Source organism: Desmodus rotundus, chromosome 4 (assembly GCF_022682495.2).
Source record: "Desmodus rotundus isolate HL8 chromosome 4, HLdesRot8A.1, whole genome shotgun sequence".
NCBI lineage: Eukaryota > Metazoa > Chordata > Mammalia > Chiroptera > Phyllostomidae > Desmodus > Desmodus rotundus.
In genome coordinates, this window is record NC_071390.1 from 58,473,088 (window position 1) to 58,493,929 (window position 20,842).

Below are 20,842 nucleotides of genomic sequence, written 5' to 3' on the forward strand. Positions count from 1 at the left end.
GGTGAGAGTAAAGGGTAGAAAATAGGTGTAATATGTAAGAGAATAGAGTTAACCACACAGTAATAATGTTCAGTAAACAGTGAAGTGTGCTGACATCTGTGAGGGGTTTTGTGTAGTATTTACAGATGTATGGAACAGCTATTATTGACAATAGTAATGGAGCAACAATCATATTACAGAATCTATGTGATCTGGATAACCAGAGTAGGAAGTATAGGTCCTAGAGTAGTGTGCTAATGTAACACAAGGGAAGTGAAAGACAGTTAATTAACAATGTCCTGTGAAACAGAGAAGAAGGGGAAACCAGTGTAACAGTGCAAATTAACCAGTCAAAGGAAGAAGACTAAACAGAAAGAAGGGAGATACAAAAATACTAATAAAATGAGTGATGTAAGAATAATGAAAAAAATAATAACACAAATATACCATAACTTGCAAGTTCTCTGGAGTAGCAAAGTGAAATTTGTTTCACTGTCTCGGCTGTTGGGATGCCCCCTCTTTGGGTCCAACTTTGGTCTTTTCACAGTTCCAGGTTTTATTGTCTCACTTGTGAGGATTAAAAAAAAAAAAAAGAAAGATGGAAGGAAGAAGAGATATAAAGGGAGAGAAAGAAGGGGTACAAAAAGAAAGAAGGAAAGAGGAAGAAGGTGCTAAAAGAAAGAAAAATAATAAAATAATAATAAAGAATTAAAAAAACAACAACAACAAGCCTTCTGGCTTCAATCTGGCCAAGCCAGTTTTGCTGGTCTTTGTGGCTGAAGCCAACTCGGGGGGCCTAGCCCAGCTCTTCCCTGTTCCTGACCACCTCTCAGGTAGCCTCTGGCCCAGTTCTCTAGCAGCCCCTGGACCCACACGTTTAGGCACTCACCCTCCTCAGGGCTATGGGTGCACACGATGAGGAGGGGAGGGGCCTTCAGTGGTACGTACTCTCCCTGGTGCCTGTGGTTTCAGGTCCCTCTGAGGTGTGCACTCTCCCTGATGCCTCGGATGTGTGCCCAGAGGCCTTTCGAGGTGTCCACTCTCCTCGGTGCTTCGGATTTGGGCTTGATCCCCCCCGGACACCCTCGAAGGAGCGCTGGGCTGCCAGTTGGAGAGGAGACTGGAGCTGCTGCTACAGGAGAATTGCCGAAACTGCCCCCGAGTGTCTTTTTCTTTGTGAGGAAATCTCCCTGCTCAATCCTGCCACTCCAGACAAGGAAGGGCCTGTCGTCTCACACAGCTCACCTTACAGCTAGACTGGGGACTGTCCGGGTCAGGGCCCCACATGGCCCAACTCTCAACTCTCCCCATCTGGTGCCCATAGTCTCCGTGGGTTTACTACTTTGTCCTTATTCCCCTCCCTGCGACTTCAAGCAACCAGGTTTCTCTCAGTGCTGCTCAAGCCTTGTTTGGTAGGGGAGGGAGCTGTAACCCAGCTATCTCCCAGGAGTCTTGTGGCAGGCCTGGTGGGTGCCGGGCCTGGGGCTGCAGTCGCCCTGGTCCCTGTGCCAGTCCCTGTGCTGGTCCCAGGGACCTTTTTGTCCTGAAGCAATCCCCATACTATCTGTTATTTCAGTGTCCTCTATACTTTTTGGTCTCCTATCTTCATAAACTCTGGGGTGCTGTTGGCTGTTTGCTTTGTTCCTCAGCAGATCGGCTAGGTGTTTCACCTGTGTGCAGGGGGAAGTGGACTCTGCTCCCACCTATCTCGCCACCATCTTCTAGAGATATTCTACATTAACTTATTTAATCCTTATCATATCACTGTGAACTTGCTACTAGCATTAGCCCCATTTCACAGATGAGGAACTGAGGCACAGAGAAGTGAGGCCACTTGCCTGCAGCTCACTGTTAGTAAGTGAGGGCAGTGGGTTGAAAACCTGGTGGTCTGGCTTCAGAGAACATGTGCATATCCATGATGCAATTCAGCCTTGTTGGCATCCCACAGATGAGGATTAGAGCCCCAAAGGTTAAGTAACTTCCCTGGGGCACACAGTGCTGGGGCAGAGGGTCTGTTTCTTTCCTGTCCAAGATGTCCCCTTGAGGATGAAGAGATGGCTGTTCCTTTGGGAAACACCCAGGCATCTCTAGATCATGGGGTCAGCTATTTCAGCTGCCATGCCTTACTCCTGGCTGGTGATCCTCCTGAGGCCAGCACCACCCTTCCCAAAGACTTCCTGAAGGATGCCTTCCAAGTGTCCATACACTGTGAAGTCCTCATGTAATAAATGTAGTAAAACATGAAATTGTTGGTGTATGGCATTACTGCATTACCTGGGCAGGGACACTAGGAGGCAGGCTCCTTGTGTAAGACATTTAAATAATTAATTTGCTGATTATTAATATTACGCTTCTGTTGTATGTGTCCTGGGCACTGTGCTAAATACAGGGCATGTGACAGAGAACAAAACTGACAACTTCCCTGTCTTCATAGAACTTACAGTTACTTGTAATTAACAAAAAATCAAACCAATACAATAAAAAAGAATTTATTGGCTCATGTGACTGAAAAATCCAAAAGTAGGTCCAGCTTCAGGCTTTGCTTGATTCGGTCCAAGGTCCTGGCCTCTCTCCATCTCTAAGCTCTGTTGCTCTCTGTGCTGTTTTCATTTTCAAGTAACACTGGCTGTGGCTGTATACTTGTATTCTCTTAGCTCAAATCCAGCAGAAGAGAGGGTACACTTCTCTTTCAACAGTCCCAATATTAGTCCCAATATTCTGACTTGTTGGGTCTGGTTTGGACACATGCACACTCCTGAACCAATCACTACAGTCAGAGAGATAAACTCTCTGACTGGCTTGTCTTGAGTCATATGACCACCCCTGGTATGGGGCAGAGTCCATCCCATTGCAGCTGCATAGACTGGATGAGAAGGTATGGCTTCCCCAAAGAAGCTTGCCATTCCCTATCCATAAGAAGGACAAATGGTCCTGAATGGGCAAGACCAATTTGATGTCTACCACAGAGAGGGAAATAACCTGTCCTGTCTCCTTGTGAAACTGTCAGCACAGTCAGTAAGACCGGCATAAATCAAATAACTAATTTATACTTCCAGTTGAGGTTAGTGCTACACAGGTTCCTGTGTAGCCAGTTTCACAAGTCATTCTGCTGGGTAGTTGCAGTCCTCTGTCATGAACTGTGGCATTAGTGGTTTGAAACTGGCACGTCAGCTTGGAGCAGATAGTCGTGGGCATGGGATATTGCCTCTTGTGAATAAATATATCCAGAATCAAGAAGCTTGTCCAGTGAAACCCCTGTCTCAGCAGTTAAATTTCATTTGGAGTTATAAAGAAATGAAGGCATTTGAACTCATTCATCACAATCTCTGTGACTTTAGGATGCTTTGAGAAACTATTGAAAATGAAGAGCTTAATAATTCCAGCCTCCTTAATGATATCGTCTGGATAGCATGGCAATAAGAAAGAAAAGTCACAGAAATGAATGAGAAATGGCTAAGCAGTAATGGAGGAGTTGTCAGCTGGTGAGGCATAGCTGCAGTGAAAGCTTTAAGAAATATGCACATCAGACAAATTGAAACCCATAAAAAGTAAAAGGTAGTGTCTGGGCTGCCTGCGTTTCTTTCTTTTCAGGGAGAAGTCCTAACTGAAATAAAAGGAGCTCACTTGGTTACTATGATTCAGTTCTGAGCTAATGATTTCAGAGACCAGTATGGAGGTGGAGGAGCTGGAAACCAAATCCCAGATCTGCTTTAGGATTTGCTAACATGTGGATTTATTGGTCCATTACAGCACAGCATCTTTTAAAAGTATGCTTCAAGTGCCTTTCCTTTCCTGGGGATGCTGTTGATTAGCACCAATGAAGTAAATATTTTGATAGCAAATGTGAAGTTGTTGGCAGTGTTTGAGAGCAGCTGCATGGAAGGCAGGGGGAGGAACAGGCGAGGTGTCAGGAAGAACACACCATGGACTTATGCTCACAGTGCAGTAACAGAGGAGTCAGGAGCTGTTGACTGCAAACAACCTGCCTGTGATATTAATGTGTGATGTTGGGAGAGTGAAAGTAAACCTAGACTTCTCTGCTGTGCTGGTGTACATCTTCCCTTCTGTGTTCTCTGCCTTCTCATCCTTGCTGGATGCAACCATAGGGAAAGGGCTGTTGCCCTGAAGGGTGTCAGTACCCTGACCTTGGCCATGTCTTTTTCTACAGAGGCTCAATAGGGATGCTGCAGTTAGTTGGATATACTTTGTGCCCAGAGGAGCCTGGGGTACCTGTGGGCTGTATTGGGTGCACCCCCTGCCCTTTAGTCCTTATCAAGAGCCCTGATCTATATGTTGATTTTCTGCCTCAGTTTGTAGATTACAGCTCTTTTTGTTTCAGCTGCAGCCCCCTGACTTTTGCGGCTTAGGCCAAGCTGGTTGGTTTGTGTGTAGCTCAGCATGAACAGCCACCATGGTCGAAGCTGCCATTGTTTTCCCAGCATTGTTTCACTCAATAGGGCCAATAACTTTGGGTAATACAAATGTGAATCCATTTTATTGTCCACAGAAGAAATTCCAAACCTAAAGAAAGGTTTAAAGAGTTTAATTTGAGCCAAGGGCTAAGAACCTGGCCTGGAAGCAAAATCTCAAAGGACTGAGAAAATGCTCCAGAAATGGCAGTGTTGCAGTTCTTTTTATATGTTTAGAATCAAAGGAGAAAATTTAAGGAAACTTGAAATCCATTGGTGGTGGATTAAGGAGGCAGGAGAAAGCAAAAGCGGGAAAATCTCTATGACTGGATAAAAAGGCAAATGGAGAGAGACTGTTTAGTTTTTTCAGTAAAATAAAAATCCTTTTAGTTTTTTCCATAAAATGAAAGACACATTTTTCATTTTCACAAATAACTTTACTGATTTGGACATTTTGAGTATGTCGGCTATCTCCTGCTATTGGTTTCTAACAGGTAGAGGCCAGGGGTGCTGCTAAGCATCTTCCAATGCATAACACAGCCTTCAGCAAATAATTATTTGGCCAAAATGTTGATAGTACCAAGAAACTTCATAAACCATGTTTAACACATTTTATCAGTCACAGCACCTTCTCTGTAAATCTTTTTTTGTGTGTGTTTCAGTTGTGTTTTTACCTTTCTTGAAATAATAAAACATAATACACCAAAAATTGTTGTGTATCTTCTTCCATCTTCAATATTAAAATGGCTGCACAAAAAATCACCAATTTTCATAAGTTTTTAAAAAATACATGTTGGTATGACAGGTGTCACAATATAATGTAATAAAACTATTTTGAATGAAGATAAAGAGATCTAAGCACTACTAGAGCCATTGTATAGAAGAAAACTAGACAAACTTTTTGGCCAACCCAATACTTATTTTACATTGGTGGGTACAGGATAGTTAACACTGAACAGTTGCAACAAATAGAGATGGTATGCCAGGAACAAGATAATGAGTTTCTTCATAGTTGTGCTGTGTTGGTAGTAGGTGGGTTTCTGAGGGCTTTGGCAAAGAAAATCACTCTGACATTTTACACTTGATCTTAACCAAGAGCCTGAGAAGCGATCGCTGACATTTTAAAGGTATGTTATCCTAGATGCACAAGAACAATGGACAGGGCCAGCTTAAGGTAAAGATGAACTTTTTACTAAGGAAGCTGTAGGCCTAGCATGTGTCTTCCCACCATGACCTGCCCAGGTAGGAATTAATGATCTGTGTGGTTACTTTTGGTCAGTGAGCTTGTCATACCTGCCACATAGCCCCCTTTTTGTTCACATATCATTGAGGAGAGATTTACTTGCTGAAGGTCAGGCCATAAGTGGCAGAGACCTGATTGAAAATTCAGATTTGTCTGGTTTAGTGCTGCTTTCTACAGGATAGTTTACTGAATCTTGTGGGTCCTGGGGATAGGCCTATCTAAACTGCACAATTTCTATTTGCAGAGATTTGCAACTATTCCCAGTGCTTAGGCCACTTTGGGTATAGCCCCTGACAAAGCCAGACCTTTTGGGTTGCTTGTGGAACCATGGTCAACTTTACAATTTTTCAGTGCCCACAGACCTTGGACCTTGAGAACAGCAGTGCCCTGAGAGGTCTCAGCAGGCTTCTTGGCTGAATCCTCATGGTTCTTGTTGTGAGCACAGTAAGCCCTGTGTCAAGGGCTGGTTATGCTAATCCATGCCTTGTGCATACTTTCTTCCAGGGCCACCTGCATATAAAGGGCCTGGAAAAGAGATAAAGATATGGATTGCACCTGGGAGTACAACGTCTATGGGAGAGCAGGCTGTTTACAGTTTAATAGGAATACAAGCCTTTCACATAGTACTGGCATTGAAAAGAAGGCTGTACCTCTCTCCTGCTCTGCCACTTACTGGTGTGAGAACTTGGGCAAATAACTCAATATCTTCAGCCAAATTTTCCACTCTGTAAAATGGGGAGGGTAAAAGTGCCTACATGAAAGTATTACTATGAAGAATGAATGAATCAGTGTGTGTGAAACTCTTAGCACAGTGGTTGGCATAGTGTAAGCATTCCATAAATGATGGATATGGGGTTATAATTTTAATTAATGACTTACTCAATAATATTGCTGGCCCAGAAAGTTCCAGACATGAGGATATAGTAGGAACAAAGCAGACTTAACCCTCGGTCTCATAGATTTTATGTTTACAAAATTATGATAATTTTTATATAAACTGTTGTGGAATTCACCTTTCTGGCATAAATTACATCATACGTTACTATTTTTCAATAACTTTTTTTTCCAGTTATCAATTAGAGATCTTTTAGGTCTATCTCCATGTCAGTGGTTCTCAACAGGGGTGGTGGTGATGGGGGGCGGTTTTGTCCCAGGGGACAGCTGGCAATGTCTAGATACACTTTTGTTTTCACAACTGTGTGGCATCTGGTGTGTAGAAGTCAGAGATGCTGCTAAACATCCTACAACGTACAGGAGGCCCCCATGACAGAAACTTATCCAGCTCAAAATGTCAAGAGCGCCCACATTAAGAAACCCTGGTGTTTGTCTAGATTTGTATCTATCTCTCCTTTAAACATTTAAATGTTTGCTAGGAGAATATGCTGCAGGCATGACTTGTTTACTTGCTTTTATAAGTGATTTCATCTTACTCTGGATTTTTACTTCCTGTTAATGCCTGAAAAAAGAAAAGCCCTTAAAATCTCCGGTTAAAGATAATCCCGACTTCTCTGATTTAAGAGTCTCTTAGTTTAACTTGGTTACTTTTAGCAAATATTCAGTCATTTTAAGTTCAAAGTCCTATCTCTCCCTTCTCAAAGTTATCTCCTCTTCCCTAAATGGTGTCTGAATGCAGAGGAAATTCGTGGCCTTGGTAGGGAGCCAAAGAAGGCCCTGGTCAATGGCTCATCTCTGGACTTTGTCCTGTTTTAGCTAAACTTCTAATGGTCCACAGCTGCTGAAGCCACCTGTGACTGTTAGATATTGAGCACAACTGGGGCCTGTGGGGAGCCCCTTTCCTACACATTTGACTTAATCCTACCTTGACTCCTACTCAGGCTTCTGAGTTTCAGCAACTCCCATCAACTACTGTTGGCTGAGGTGCCCACCTCAAAGATTAGGTCCTGGGGTCACCTTGCCTCTTTTCTTCATGGGCCCTTAGGAATCGGGCCCTTAATAATCTATACCTTTAAAAAAAAACAACCCTGAGGGTTGAGTTCATTGGTTACCTCTTCCATCCCCTGCCCCCATAGTTTATTATTATTATGGGAAGAAATAAGGCTACTTCTTGTTTCTTTATTTACTTACACTCTATTATTTTAAAGATTTTATTTATTTATTTTTAGAGAGAGGGGAAGGGAGGGAGAAAGAGAGGGAGAGAAACATTGATCAGTTGCCTCTTGTATGCACCCCAACTGAGAATGAATCTCCAACCCAGGCATGTGCTCTGACAGGGAATCAAACTGGCAGCCTTTCACTTTGCAGGATGATGCCCAACCAACTGAGCCACACTGGTTGGGGACCACTTACTCTCATTTATCTCCACTCTCCACCCATGTTCCTTCTCCTCCTTAATAAGTTGCCTTTCTGATAAGTGTAAACTATATCTGTTGAAAGTGTTCTTGTGTATTTATTTATGGGAGATTTATATGTTCTTTATTTTCTTTTCTCTCTTGAAATGTTGTATGTGATTTGACCTTAATACTTTTTTGTGGCTAATTTTGATATGGTATCTTGAAGGTCCTGTGTTGATTGTTTGTTTCCACCACCATTTGTATTTGGGGCTCATGGGGATACCTTGGCACTAGTTTTGTTGTAAACATAGTCTGTGGACTTTGGGTTTTGCTCTTTAGTTGCTCTTGTTTTTATTTGGCAATTTGAAGAGATTGAAAAATGATGCTGCCACTATGACCAATTCCCAGAATCTACCCCTCTCACCCTGTACTTACATACATGTGCATGAAAGGTGAGGTGCTTTAATACCACTTGTGTTTCTTACTTTATCTCACTGAGCATGCTGCTATGAGATCCATGCTCTGTGTACCTCTGGTCTTATATTTCTAAATGCTGCACCGTATTCATAGGGTCCTGTCACCTGATTTTGCCCATCACTCCCTGAGTCATGGGTACCCAGATTGCCTCCAACTCAATACCACCACAAATTAACCTAAATATCAATTAAGTTCCCTGCACTGGACTCTTACGGGCCTGCATAAGGATTTCTTTAGAAGGTATCTCAGGATTGGAATTGTTGGGCTAGAGGATATACACTCATTTAATTTGACTAGAAGTGCCTGTGGCTCTCCAGAAGGCTGAGCCAATCTCTATTCCCAGTAGCCTTACTTGAGGGTTGCTCTCCCTCCACATTTCAAATTTGTCACCAGAACATGGTAGGAAGTCCTGGACCCCCTCTGCACTCACAGGAACTCGAAGGCTGGTAGCCACCATCTTCAGACTTCTCTTGCTGAACACATCATTTCTTTTAGTAGATTGTGGCTTCTTTATGCAGGCACATAGCACCTGCTAGTTCTCTGCAAAAATTGGGGCATAGGACTCCTCTACTTTAAGCTACCTTCTCAATCTCTTTGGGTTGGAGGTACAGAAGAGTAAGGGAGGGCACTCTTTTCAGCCCTTCTTGGCCTTTACCCCAGCCCCAGCCCAGGAAAAGCCCTTTCTCTGGCACAAAATTCTCATAGGATCTATCCTATAGCCCTCTGAAGTAGGTCTATAAAACTCTGTGTTCAAACCTCTGATGATTACTCTGAAAATATATAGGGAGTTTCTAAAATGTAAAAATCACTTTTTACTTCTTTGCCTATCCTAGCTTGCAAGACTATTTACTCTCTAGCTCAGTGAGTCTCAAATCTGGCTACATATTAGAATTATATGTGAAGGGTTTAAATATTACTGGTTCTTGTACTCAAAATGAATTATACCAGACTCTCTTGGAGTGGTACAGTGCTGAGAACCATGCTCTAGAGACTCAAGACAGCCAACTTTGACAGTTAATGCTTAGTAGTGACCACTTATATTAGGTGATAATCTCCCCATCCCCCAAAGGGTTGATTTTGAATGACTATCATAGCAAAGTAACAATATTAAAATATTTTTAATATTTAACATTGAAAATATACAGTATATACACTTATGCATGTGAAGGGAATATAGAAACTTAGGAAGTGAAAATTCACCTATTCTCAGAAGCCCTGTGTGCTTCTCACATTGTAGCCCTCTTCCTTCCACCAGATAGGATCTTTATCCTGAATATTTTGCCCACTATTTCTTTGCTTTATTTACTATTTATATATTAATCTCCAAAAAACTATAGTGTTTAGCTTTCTGGGCTTTTCAGTGTAATATATGGAACCACAATGCATTTATCTTTCAACAAATTATTAGCTTGTTTCGTGCTTCATTGAAAAAATCTATTTTCAGTGTATTTTTTCATCTCTGTTCTTTGGAGGTTATGCCACTCTCATAGCCTATCTTTAGTGGTTTGCTTAGGTAATTTAACATGCATACTTATCATATTCGTTTTTTAAGTATATTTTATTGATTATGCTATTACAGTTGTCCCATTTTTTTCTCCTCTTTATTTCCCTCTGCTCTGCTCCCCGCCTCCCACCATCATTCCCCAACCTTAGTTCATGTCCATGGGTCATACATGTAGGTTCTTTGGCTTCTCCATTTCCCATACTAGTTTAACTTTCCCTGTGTATTTTATACCTACCATTTATGCTTCTTATTTCCTGTACTGTTTCCATTTATGATTCTTATTCCCTGTACCTTTTCCCCCATTCTTCCCCCATCCCTACTGATAACCCTCTATATGATCTCCATTTCTGTGATTCTGTTTCTGTTATAGTTGTTTGCTTAGGTCAGTTTTTTTTAGGTTCAGTTGTTGATAGTTGTGAGTTTGTTGTCACTTTACTGTTCATAGTTTTGATCTTCTTTTTCTTAGATAAATCCCTTTAACATTTCGTGTAATTAGAGCTGGGTGATGATGAACTCCTTTAACTTTACCTTAACTGGGAAGCACTTTATCTGTCTTTCCATTCTAAATGCTAGCTTTGCTGGATAGAGTAATCTTGGATGTAGATCCTTGCCTTTGATGACTTTGAATACTTCTTTCCAGCCTCTTCTTGCCTGTAAGGTCTCTTTTGAGAAATCAGCTGACAGTCTTATAGGAACTCCTTTGTAGGTAACTTTCTCCTTTTCTTTTGCTGCTTTTAAGATTCTGTCCTTATTTTTAATCTTGGTTAATGTAATTATGATGTGCCTTGGTTTGTGCTTCCTTGGGTACAACTTTTTTGGGACACTCTGGGTTTCCTGGACTTCCTGGAAGTCCATTTCCTTTGCTGAATTGGGGAAGTTCTCCTTTATTATTTGTTCAAATAAGTCTTCAGCTTCTTGCTCTTCCTCTTCTCCTTCTGGTACCCCTCTGATTCAGATGTTGGAACATTTAAAGTTGTCCCTTAGGGGGTTCCTAAGCCTCTCCTCATTTTTTTGAATTCTCGTTTCTTCATTGTGTTCTGATTAAATGTTTCTTTCTTCCTTCTGGTCCACACTGTTGATTTGAGTCCTGGTTTCCTTCCATCACTGTTGGCTCCCTGTACATTTTCCTTAATTTCACTTAGCATAGCCTTCATTTTTTAAATCTAATTTTCAGCCATATTCAACCAATTCTGTGAGCGTCCTGATTACCAGTGTTTTGAACTTTGCATCTGATAGATTGGCTATCTCTTCATCACTTAGTTGAATTTTTTCTGGAGCTTTGATCTGTTCTTTCATTTGGGCCACTTTTTTTTTCTTGTCTCAATGTGCCTGTTACGTAGTTAGGGGCATAGCCTTAGGTGTTCACCAGGGTGGGGCAACCCACATCGCTGTGTTGTGACACAGTATGTGGAGGAGGGGTCTGAAGGGGAACAATGGTGCTTGCTCCACTCTCTGTCAGTTTTCAGTCACTTGTCATGCTACCCACAATCAAATTGGGCCCTTCTGGTGCTTATTCCTGGGTGGGTGGGTTTGTGTACATTCTAGGACCCTGTGGGTCTCTCCAATGAACTCTCCTGTGAGGCTGGGAGTTTCTCCCATTGCCACCTCAACCCCCACAGGTGTTTTCAGTCAGAGGCTTTGAGGCTTTATTTCCCCATGTTGGAACCCTGGGTTGTGTGGCCTATCTCCACTTCCCAGTTGTTCCTCCTGGTTTATCTGCACGTGAATGTAGGACAGCCCAGTCCTTCACACGCCACCTTGCTGGGAGTCCTCTCCCCCTGGCTGCTGGTCTCTGCCCCTTCTAGCAGTCTGGATGAATGTTTCTTCTTTTAACTCCTTGGTTGTTGGACTTAGATACAGTTTGATTTTCTGTCAGTTCTGGTTGTTTTTTGTTTTTAAATTTGTTATTGTCCTTTTTTTTGTGCGAGGAGGCACAGTGTGTCTACCTATGCCTCCATCTTGGCCAGAAGTCCAGTCACTAATCTTAATTGTTTCTTCTTTGTAGGTACTCTGCTTTTTCTCTCTAGTTGACAAAGTGAGAGACTGAGCAGCTTTGTGCAGTTTCACTGTTATGTGTCTCTAATTAATTCTCCACCATTTACTCTTTAAATATTGCCTCCTCTCTATTCTCCTCTCCCCTTTGTGACTCAGATTTTACATGTGTTAGATTTTTTTTATTTCATCCTCCATGTCTCTTAACCTCCTGAGACTTAGATTAAACTTCTCTTCCATTACATTTTTATAAATGTTCCATGGATGTATCATTCTTAGTGTTCATTATGACTCTTCACTCACCTTATTCTTCCTTCTCATTTTTCACCTCATCATCACTCCTCACTGCTCAGAGTCTACCCAGTCTTCCAGTCCCACTTCACACCCCCTTTTGTTGCTTCTACAAAGCCTCTCCTGACTTCCATAGACCTCACTGATCTCCTCCTTCTTGTGTCTTTCACAGCACTTACTGTCCTCTTCATGAGATAACATGATATATAGCAAAGAGCACTGGACTTGGAGTCTGAGAACCTAAGTTCAAATTATGGCTCCACCACTTAATAGCTGTGACCTTGGGTAAGTCACTGCTCTTGTTGACCCTCAGTGTCCCCAGTTATGAACAGATGATGGTAGGGTCATTAGGAAGACTGATGAGATGAGGGCCACAGGGTGCCCACAGGGTGTCCAGGTGGTGCCCAGTTATGGCTCTGGCATAAAGCTTCTCATGTGACTCTTACTGGGTCCTTTTGCCTCTCTGCCTCAAAATGGAAGCCATTTCTGGCAGTCCAGTGGCCTGGGAGATGGATTTCAATGCAACAGCTTTGGAAATGTAGCTGTGAAGTAATCCTTAGATGAGAAAGCCCTCACTGGGTTGAAATCCCTGGCTTGTATACCTCTAGTTTATACCCATTGAATCCATTTTCCACCCTTGAACATTCTCATATTCTTCTATTTGGGAAACATCAGTATCTCCCCATTGCCCTCAAAATTAAGTCTATATTCTTTTTAACGATATGGAGAGTGCTTTGGAGACTGACCCTTGCCTCTTTCCATGCATCTTGCCACTGCCCCACCACTACTTTAGCCTTCTCTCCAGCCACAAAGAGCCATGTGTGAACTGCCCTCCTGGCCTTGCCCCTGTGTTTTAACCTTTCTGTTCTCAGTCTAACTTTCACTTCCAACCTGAGATTCCAGAACTGGCTGGGGCACCTTCTCTAGATATAACCACAGCAGCTGAGGCCATACCCCATGTGGCCTTTATAACCACTAGTTACAGTAAGCCTATTGATTTATATATATTTATTTATTTTTAAAATTTACACTAATCTTTTTTTCTGTCCCGAGTCATAGGTTCTGTAAGGCAGGAACTGTTTCTCATTCAGTGCTGACTTCTAGGTGTGCAGCATGGGGCCTGCTCCTAGATAGTGCCTAAGAAATATTTATTAATGGGAGGAAAGAAAGAAAGGAAAAATAAAGGGAGGAGAGAAACTACAGGAAAAACTGCATTTTCTATTGCTTGGGGGTGAGAATTGGCTCAGAAAGGATCTGCGGTTGTACTCTCCAGTAATCATTCTAGAATAACCACCCCAGATCATTGTCTGGTAAGGTCACATGCCCCAGCCATCCCTGGTCATTAGCTGAGTTACAAAGGTTTTATGATCTATATGGTGTACTCTCTTCCCAGCCAGAAGGGGTGAGGTGAGCTCTACTCTTTCCTTAGGCAGGAGATTGTACAGCATTTAGGATGGGCAGAGGTGGGATGGGGTGGGATGTGATTAATGCTTTGTTCCCAGAATACTTGGCTTAGAGGCTATGTGAAGCACGGAGGTGAGCAGAGGTGGGAAGATGGGGAGGGCAGAGTGGATGAGGTGAAAAAACATAACAGGCTATCCTTACAAGTATTCTACGTTTCCCCCAGCCACCAACCAGTTCTTTTGGGGGTTGGGATTTCTGTGAAATGTTCTTTGTCATCCTGAACTATGCGGCTGTATCACCTTTGATCTTGGGCCAAATAACAATTTTTATTTCTAGGTAAGTATCAAAGAGGGGGGAGATTACACAGATGCTTACTATTGAGACATCTGGAGAGTCTCCTAAGAATGGCCCAGGTTGGGGCCCAGGGACAGTCCCCTTCAGAGGAAGTCACCCTCAGCATCCTCTCTTTGAGAGGATTCTTATGTGAGGGGTGAGCAGGACAGCCTGGCAGCACTGAATATTGCTGCTACCAGCACAAGGTGGCACCCATAACTAGTACATGTGTAGTATGCTTAATGAATCCAATGCAAATGAATTATTAGATAGGTATTATACTTTCAAGCACTGTGATAAGCACAATGAATTCTCAAACAACCTTATAATGTAGGTAGTATTATCAGTACTGTTTAATAGATGAGAACATTGAACTGGGTTTTAGAGGGGCTTAAGTAACCTAAGGCTACCTACTGAGCAAGTCCCTGAGCTGTGATTTTAGTCCATGCACTTGATCTCTGCTTCAAATCAATCCCTCTACTTCCCAGGCACTTGGGGTGCAAAGACAAGGTTTTGATGCCCGTCTGGGTCTTCCAGGAAGCAGAACTATAAGAGATTTATTGGGGGAAGTGCCTGTGAAGGATAAAGGTGACACAGAGCAGGGGAAGGTGGGGGACTCTTCAGATATGGTACAGGTCTGACACCTATGAAGGGAGAGAGCGAAGAAAGGATGATTTAGAGGAAGAGCCTGGTACTGGAGCACAGCTCAGGGAAAATCCCAGTCAGGCTGATGGAAAGCTCCAGAGCAAACATTGCTCACTAGAGGAGACCCACATTAGTAGGAATGGCAGCTCTGTACCCCTGTGCTCAGTCATATAATCCCCCATGCTCTGAGTCAGGGGCTGCTCAATCCAGTGTCTCTTGTGCTGGAAGCCTCAGAATGGATCATGCCTCAGCAATGGATCCTGAAGAGGTAGCAGCTGGAGGCCTGAGCAGCATGCTCCCACAGTGGCCACAGGCTTTCTCTTTGAGCTATTCACGACCTGTTTACTAATATACTGTAAAGTTTGGGAAGGATGTTATGAAAACCCCAAAGTGGGATATTCCCCCGCAGGTTCCTGGGATAGAAACTGTTTCCTGGTAGGGTTGAGCAGTTTGTACACTGAATGGGAGGATCCTGCCAATGGGGGGCTAGTTGGGAGGAGGAAGAATTGAAATACAGAAATGTGAGCTTTGCCATTTTGGCCCAGAGAGACACTGTTTTCTAATTCAGCCACTCAGAGAGAGATGTTTTTCTAACTTGCTGTTATACTGTGGTAAAATGACATTGAGTAGGACTGCAGAACCTGAGAAAATTTTGTTCTTATGGCTGAAGTGAAGCTTACTTATGTACCTTCATTAAGAAACTGTTTGCCTACTGTCCACAGGTAGACAGAGGAAGTCTTTTTACTTCTTAAGAGGAAATAATGTTTTCAGGTGCTTATTTACTAGAGAGATAACTGGGGCAGGAATATTAAGTCATCCTGGTCTCATCATTAAAGTAGGACTCTTAAGGCTCTCCACAGGGCACTGCTTGATGAGTTGTATTTGTAATCAATAGGTGCTATAATTCTGGGTCATTGCTAATTCTTTGTAATGAATCCAAATTAGTGTGGCTTAATTCAGAGGAAAGGGTGCTAAGCTCAGGTCCTGTAGAAATTCTGCCCCCCAGGCTGACAGCTAGTTGCTCTGGACCAAACTGGCCCCTCAGTGGCCTGAGGCAAGTGCTGGACACCCCCCAAGGCCCCTCCCTTCCTTTGACAGAGGCTGAGGAGCAGGGTGATCAGTGGAGAGTGGTAAGGGAAGTTACAGAACCTGCTAAGTTTTCTTGCTTTCTTTTTTTAAACCAGGAATTATTAGCCGAGAAGACGCAGAAGATCTCCTTGAGAACATGACTGAGGGAGCATTTCTGGTCCGGATAAGTGAGAAAATCTGGGGATACACCCTGTCCTATCGCCTGCAGAAAGGGTTCAAGCACTTTCTTGTGGATGCCTCTGGGGATTTTTACAGCTTCCTGGGAGTGGACCCCAATCGTCATGCCACACTCACCGATCTCATTGATTTCCACAAGGTAGTGCTCTCAGAGGTGCTGGTCAAGGGGGTGAAGATGGTAGAAACTTCAGATGAAGGGAGAGCCAGGCTGCAGGACTTCTAATAGATGGGGATGGAGAGTGAGCAGGCAGGGCCCCAGGGATATGGAACATCGGGGGACAGAAGGGACCAGAGGTTGTCTAGACCAGACAATGCAGGTCTTCTCTCTGGCCCACCCTCTGACCCATGTAGGCAAGTTAGGAGGCTCTCCAGCCCTTCTCTCACTTTGAGTGCCTGAGTGCTCCCTACCGCCAGCACTTTGAGGCTGGTCAGACAGCCTTCTGTCCAAGACCAGTTCTCATCCCCAACTCATTCCCAGGATGTCTCTCCTGGGGACAGTCTAGAAAGGCCTCTTGCAGCTTTGTAGAGTTTGTTGAAACCTAGCAAGCAAACCTGTAGTTAGAGAGGCTTTCCTTATAAGTTACCATGTCTCTTGGTCCAACTATATCTTTACTAGTTTGTATGAGTGTGACCTTGGGCAGATTCCTTAGTTTCAGTGGCTTTAGTTTCATAGCTGGGCAAATGGATGTTAATAATACTTAGCTCAGACCCTATGAGTATTAAATGAGGGAATGTATGTATTCAATAACAGCACTCTAACTGTGAAGTGGTATGGAAGTTCTTGTATTGCAGAACTCTTTTTATTTGTTCCCCTGATGTGGACCTCACATTGAAAAAGATGCCTTCTAAATAATATATGTAGAAAGAAGCAATTTCTTTGTTAATGTGGCTGTTGGCATCAGTAGTAACTTGGAGAAAGACAAAAGTGGAACTCAGTGACTCAGAAGGGCAGGACCCAAGGATTCTGAGAAACAGAAATGTGGTAGCTCAGGAGTCCACCATCTATCTGAGCTTTGCAATATAGCAAGGTCCACAGAATTACGTGACTGTCTCACTGGGATTTTCTATAATAGGGACTCTTGGATTTGTATCGCTTTTTCTTCATGGGTGTCCACAGAACTCTAGGGACAACTCTTATCCTGATCTTTTAAGTACATAGAAAATCACCCACTTACAAATACCTAGACACTTGGAGGAAAGTACTTCCTGGAAAACTAGACTAACCAGGACTGAGGCAGATTGGGAAGAGCCTTCTCACAACTACAGAAGAAAGAAAGGAGGAGATATGTGGATATTGGAACCTTCTCTGTGTCAAGCACTGTGCCTGTTGCTCTATGCCCATGTTCTCATTTAATTTTCACCATAGCTCTCTGATGGAGCCATTTGTCTAAGTTTTCATGGCTGGTACCAGTTGGGTCTGGGAGTTAAGCTTTAGGCTATGTGCCTCTAAAGCTTGTGCTTTTCCCACTATACCACCTGACTTGCTTTTCTTGTTCAAGATAAGCTGCTTGAGCAGTGGTGAGCTCTGTGTCTTTGGAAATATTCAATCAAAGAGTAAATGTCCATCTCTCAGAGATGCTATGAACAGGTTCCTGAATAGGAAGGTTAAACCACATGTCTTTGAAAGTGTTTATTTTTTCCAAATCTAAGGTTTGAGGTTTCAAATTTAGTTTCTAACACTAATGAGAGCTCATCTATGCCCCTGTAGAGGTCTGGTGGCCAGTCTTATAAGTTAAAATTTTAACTACACAATTAATTTATGAATAAATTCTAAGAAAAATCAAATATAATACAAAATGTAAGCATTGTTCATTTCAATTCCTGGTTTGCATTCTCCATCTTGAATTATCAGTTTGCCATGTACCTAAGCAAAGTATTTCCTGGGCATTAACATGGAAATTTATGTACATAAGAAAATACATAGCATTTTATTTTTATGCAAATTGGATAATCCTTTACCAATAGCTCAGCAATTTGATTTTAAACATGCTTAATATATCATAGAATATATTTTTTAGAAGTGTGGTCCCTGGAATCAGGCTGCCAAGTTTGATCCCAACTTCATTACTGTGTGTAACTTTGGGCAACTACTCAGACTCTTGTGCCTTAGTTTCCTTTTCAGTAAGATGGGTATAACAATAGCATTCACCTCTTAGGGTCACTGTGAGGTTTCAATGAGATATTACTAAAATACTTGACATTTGTAAGTTATCAGGATGTTGGCTGTTATTGAGGTATGTGCATGTCAATCCATGTACTGCATCCTTGTAAAAATCTGTGGTACTCCATGGTATGCATGCATAATTTAGTTATCCACCTTCCTTACGAGGTCCACTTATGTAGCTCCCAGGTTCTCCTGATCACAAACAGTGCTGCAGAGACTTGCTTGTGTATGTCACTTTGGGCACATGTGTGAGTATTTCTCTAGGATGGATCCATTGAATTGGAATTGCTGGGTAGAACACTATGCACATTTTAATTTGAAAATATCTGCCAGATTGCCCTCCAAAAATCTAGTGTCAGTTCATGCTCTTGCCAAAACTATGTGAGGCTGCTTCCTCACACTCTTGCCAACATTGGAGATTATCAGTCCCTTACATTTTTCCCCCATCAGATGGGCAGACACCGAATCTCACTGTTGTTTAACATGCATTTCTCTAATGCTGAGGCTCTTTTCATATGCTTAATGGCCACTTGGACTTATCCTGTGAATTGTCTGTTCATATCCTTTGTCCATTTTTCTTTTTAGTCTCTTTCTTATTAACTGTGTCAATTCTTCCAGCGACTAAATTGCCCTTTAGTTATGTCCATTTTGCTCTTCAGTTCTTCTATTAAAATTTTCCATGTAATTTAAGTGGGCATCCTTTTTACTTCCAGGTATTCTTTTTTTTTTTTTTTAATTATAACCCATTCTTGTTTCATGGATGATTTGTCTTCTTATTCCACTGAGGAGATTAATACACATCTACAGGCTCTTTCTGTTTGTTTTACAAACATGTTATTTTCTTGGGAGTCAGTTCTGTTGTTGAGGTTGGCATCTTTCTTTCATGGCTATGATTTTCCTTAAATATTTATAAATTTTGAGCCGGGAGGTGACCTTTCAACTTTGAATTTGTTGTTGCTTCATCACGGATACAGTTCCTATTTCCTTACCCAGTCTCTTTATGCTGTTAGTGTTGGAGTTGATAGGGAGTAGTTCATATTTTGGGAATGGGAGTTTCTGAACTTTGCGGGTCTCTGTATGACTCTCCTCACCTTCTGCCCTGCCTGAGACAAAGACCTCTGCTGTCTGAGGGTCCCCAACATGTCCCACTGATAGCTTGCTGTAGCCCCTGACCCATATTAACTCCTCTGAAAATTTCACCCTGTATATCTTTTGGTTTCCAAGTACTCCTCAACATTTTTGCTTTGTTGGTGGCTTTTCTTATTTTTCCATACTTTTATAAATTTATTTATTTTTAAAAGCAGATTTATTTTCTGTGATTTCCAGAAATTTTAGTGAGGAGTAGGCAGATACATATTCTTAGTTTTTCTCTCTTGAACTGGTTTCTCTCTGGTGGATGCTATTTCTTTTCCTTGATTATAAGTGAATATTTCCATCTTTTTCAGGAGGAAATTATCACTGTTTCAGGGGGAGAGTTGCTGCAGGAACCCTGTGGACAGAGGGACAGCCCACCAGACTACCATCTGTTGTTTGAATGACTTTTTCCCTCTCATCAATTGGATTCTTTTGGGCATCCTTTTTTTGAACCCAAGAACTTCTCAGCTCAAATCCTTATGGCCTTTTGGAAGATTCATCACCATTCAGAGGATTAAGTAGATTCGAATGTCTCAAGAGATATGAAATATATGGCATATGTGCTACTGGTCCTTGTCCCAGTGCCCAGGAAAGAAATTGCTAATTTTTGATGCAAATCTTTCATGAAGAATTTAGATATGACCTCAGAAGATGAAGCCTATTTGTCACATCTGCTCTAGACTCAGCCCCTAGAGACCATGGGTTATGATTTTATAATCCAAAGTAATTCCAGTGCCTAACTCTGAATTTAACATATGGTATCCATTCAATAAATGTTTGTTGAATGAATGTACTTCTGAAAGTTTCCACCATTAATCAACGATTTCTAGTAAGTTATTTCCTACTTGTCACTGCTTATATAGTCATGGAGATTATAGGGGACATATTGTAAGGGATTTATGTGGAACACATAGATGCTGTGTCTTTAATAATGTTCATCATCACCCTCATTGACAGTGTCACTGGAATCACTAAGACTTCTGAGTCATGGCTTCTAGAGCAGGTGACTGATACTGCTCTGCCCTCCTTATTTGCCTCTTCTTCTGCCACCCTTCCTCTGTCTGAAATCATACCTTGGCCCTTGTTTTGCAATATGGAGGCAGTGGTTTTATGTATTTCTCTAAGTGTGCCCCAAACCTAGGGTGAATTATAATTTAAGAATGGTTTGTAGGCATCTGATAAGTCCTTTGTTCTCTATTATTTGGTCCTTTTTATGCAGGTTACTCAAGTGATTACCTGTGCCTTCATAGTCCTTTGATTTTTCATTCTACTGCTCACTTAATTTGATTATGTCTTCCTGTTAAGAAAAAACTCTCCTGATAACTTCTCAGTAACTTTCAGAGATGGTGTCTACTTGTACATACTTAGGTTACAGATTTATACATAGAGAAAGCTTTGTATTTGGTGACAGTAAAAAGATGAATGAACTCTGTGTATGTCAACTGCCTGGTTTACCTTCCTTGATAGTTGTATCCAACATCTCTTATGCTCTACTTCACGTCCTGCCTCCTCTGTTCCTCAGATCCTTGACCTCTGGTTTCACCCCAGGTGCCACCACTGCAATCAGTTTTGCAGGGGCTCTGCTCTTCCCCACTGTGTCCACAGCTTCATGTGAGCATGAGCCAATGGCACCTTGCCAGATGTGATACTCTGGCCTCTCTGCTGTTGCCACAGAGGCATAGGACACCATGCAACCAAGAAGAGCTGAGA

The 20,842-nt window shown here is 42.2% G+C and overlaps 1 protein-coding gene across 2 annotated transcripts in view; it reads left to right on the forward strand.

Annotated features, from left to right (window-relative positions):
* SH2D4B (SH2 domain containing 4B) overlaps positions 1-19,605 on the forward strand; it is an 82,504-nt gene extending 62,899 nt beyond the window's left edge. For both annotated transcript variants that reach the window (XM_053923447.2, XM_071221240.1), the window contains exons 6-7: positions 15,753-15,973; positions 19,444-19,605. In XM_053923447.2, coding sequence (XP_053779422.2) covers positions 15,753-15,973; positions 19,444-19,536 — 314 coding nt within the window. In that variant the 3' untranslated portion in view covers positions 19,537-19,605. The remainder of the gene's footprint in view (positions 1-15,752; positions 15,974-19,443) is intronic.
* The last annotated feature ends 1,237 nt before the right edge of the window (positions 19,606-20,842 follow it).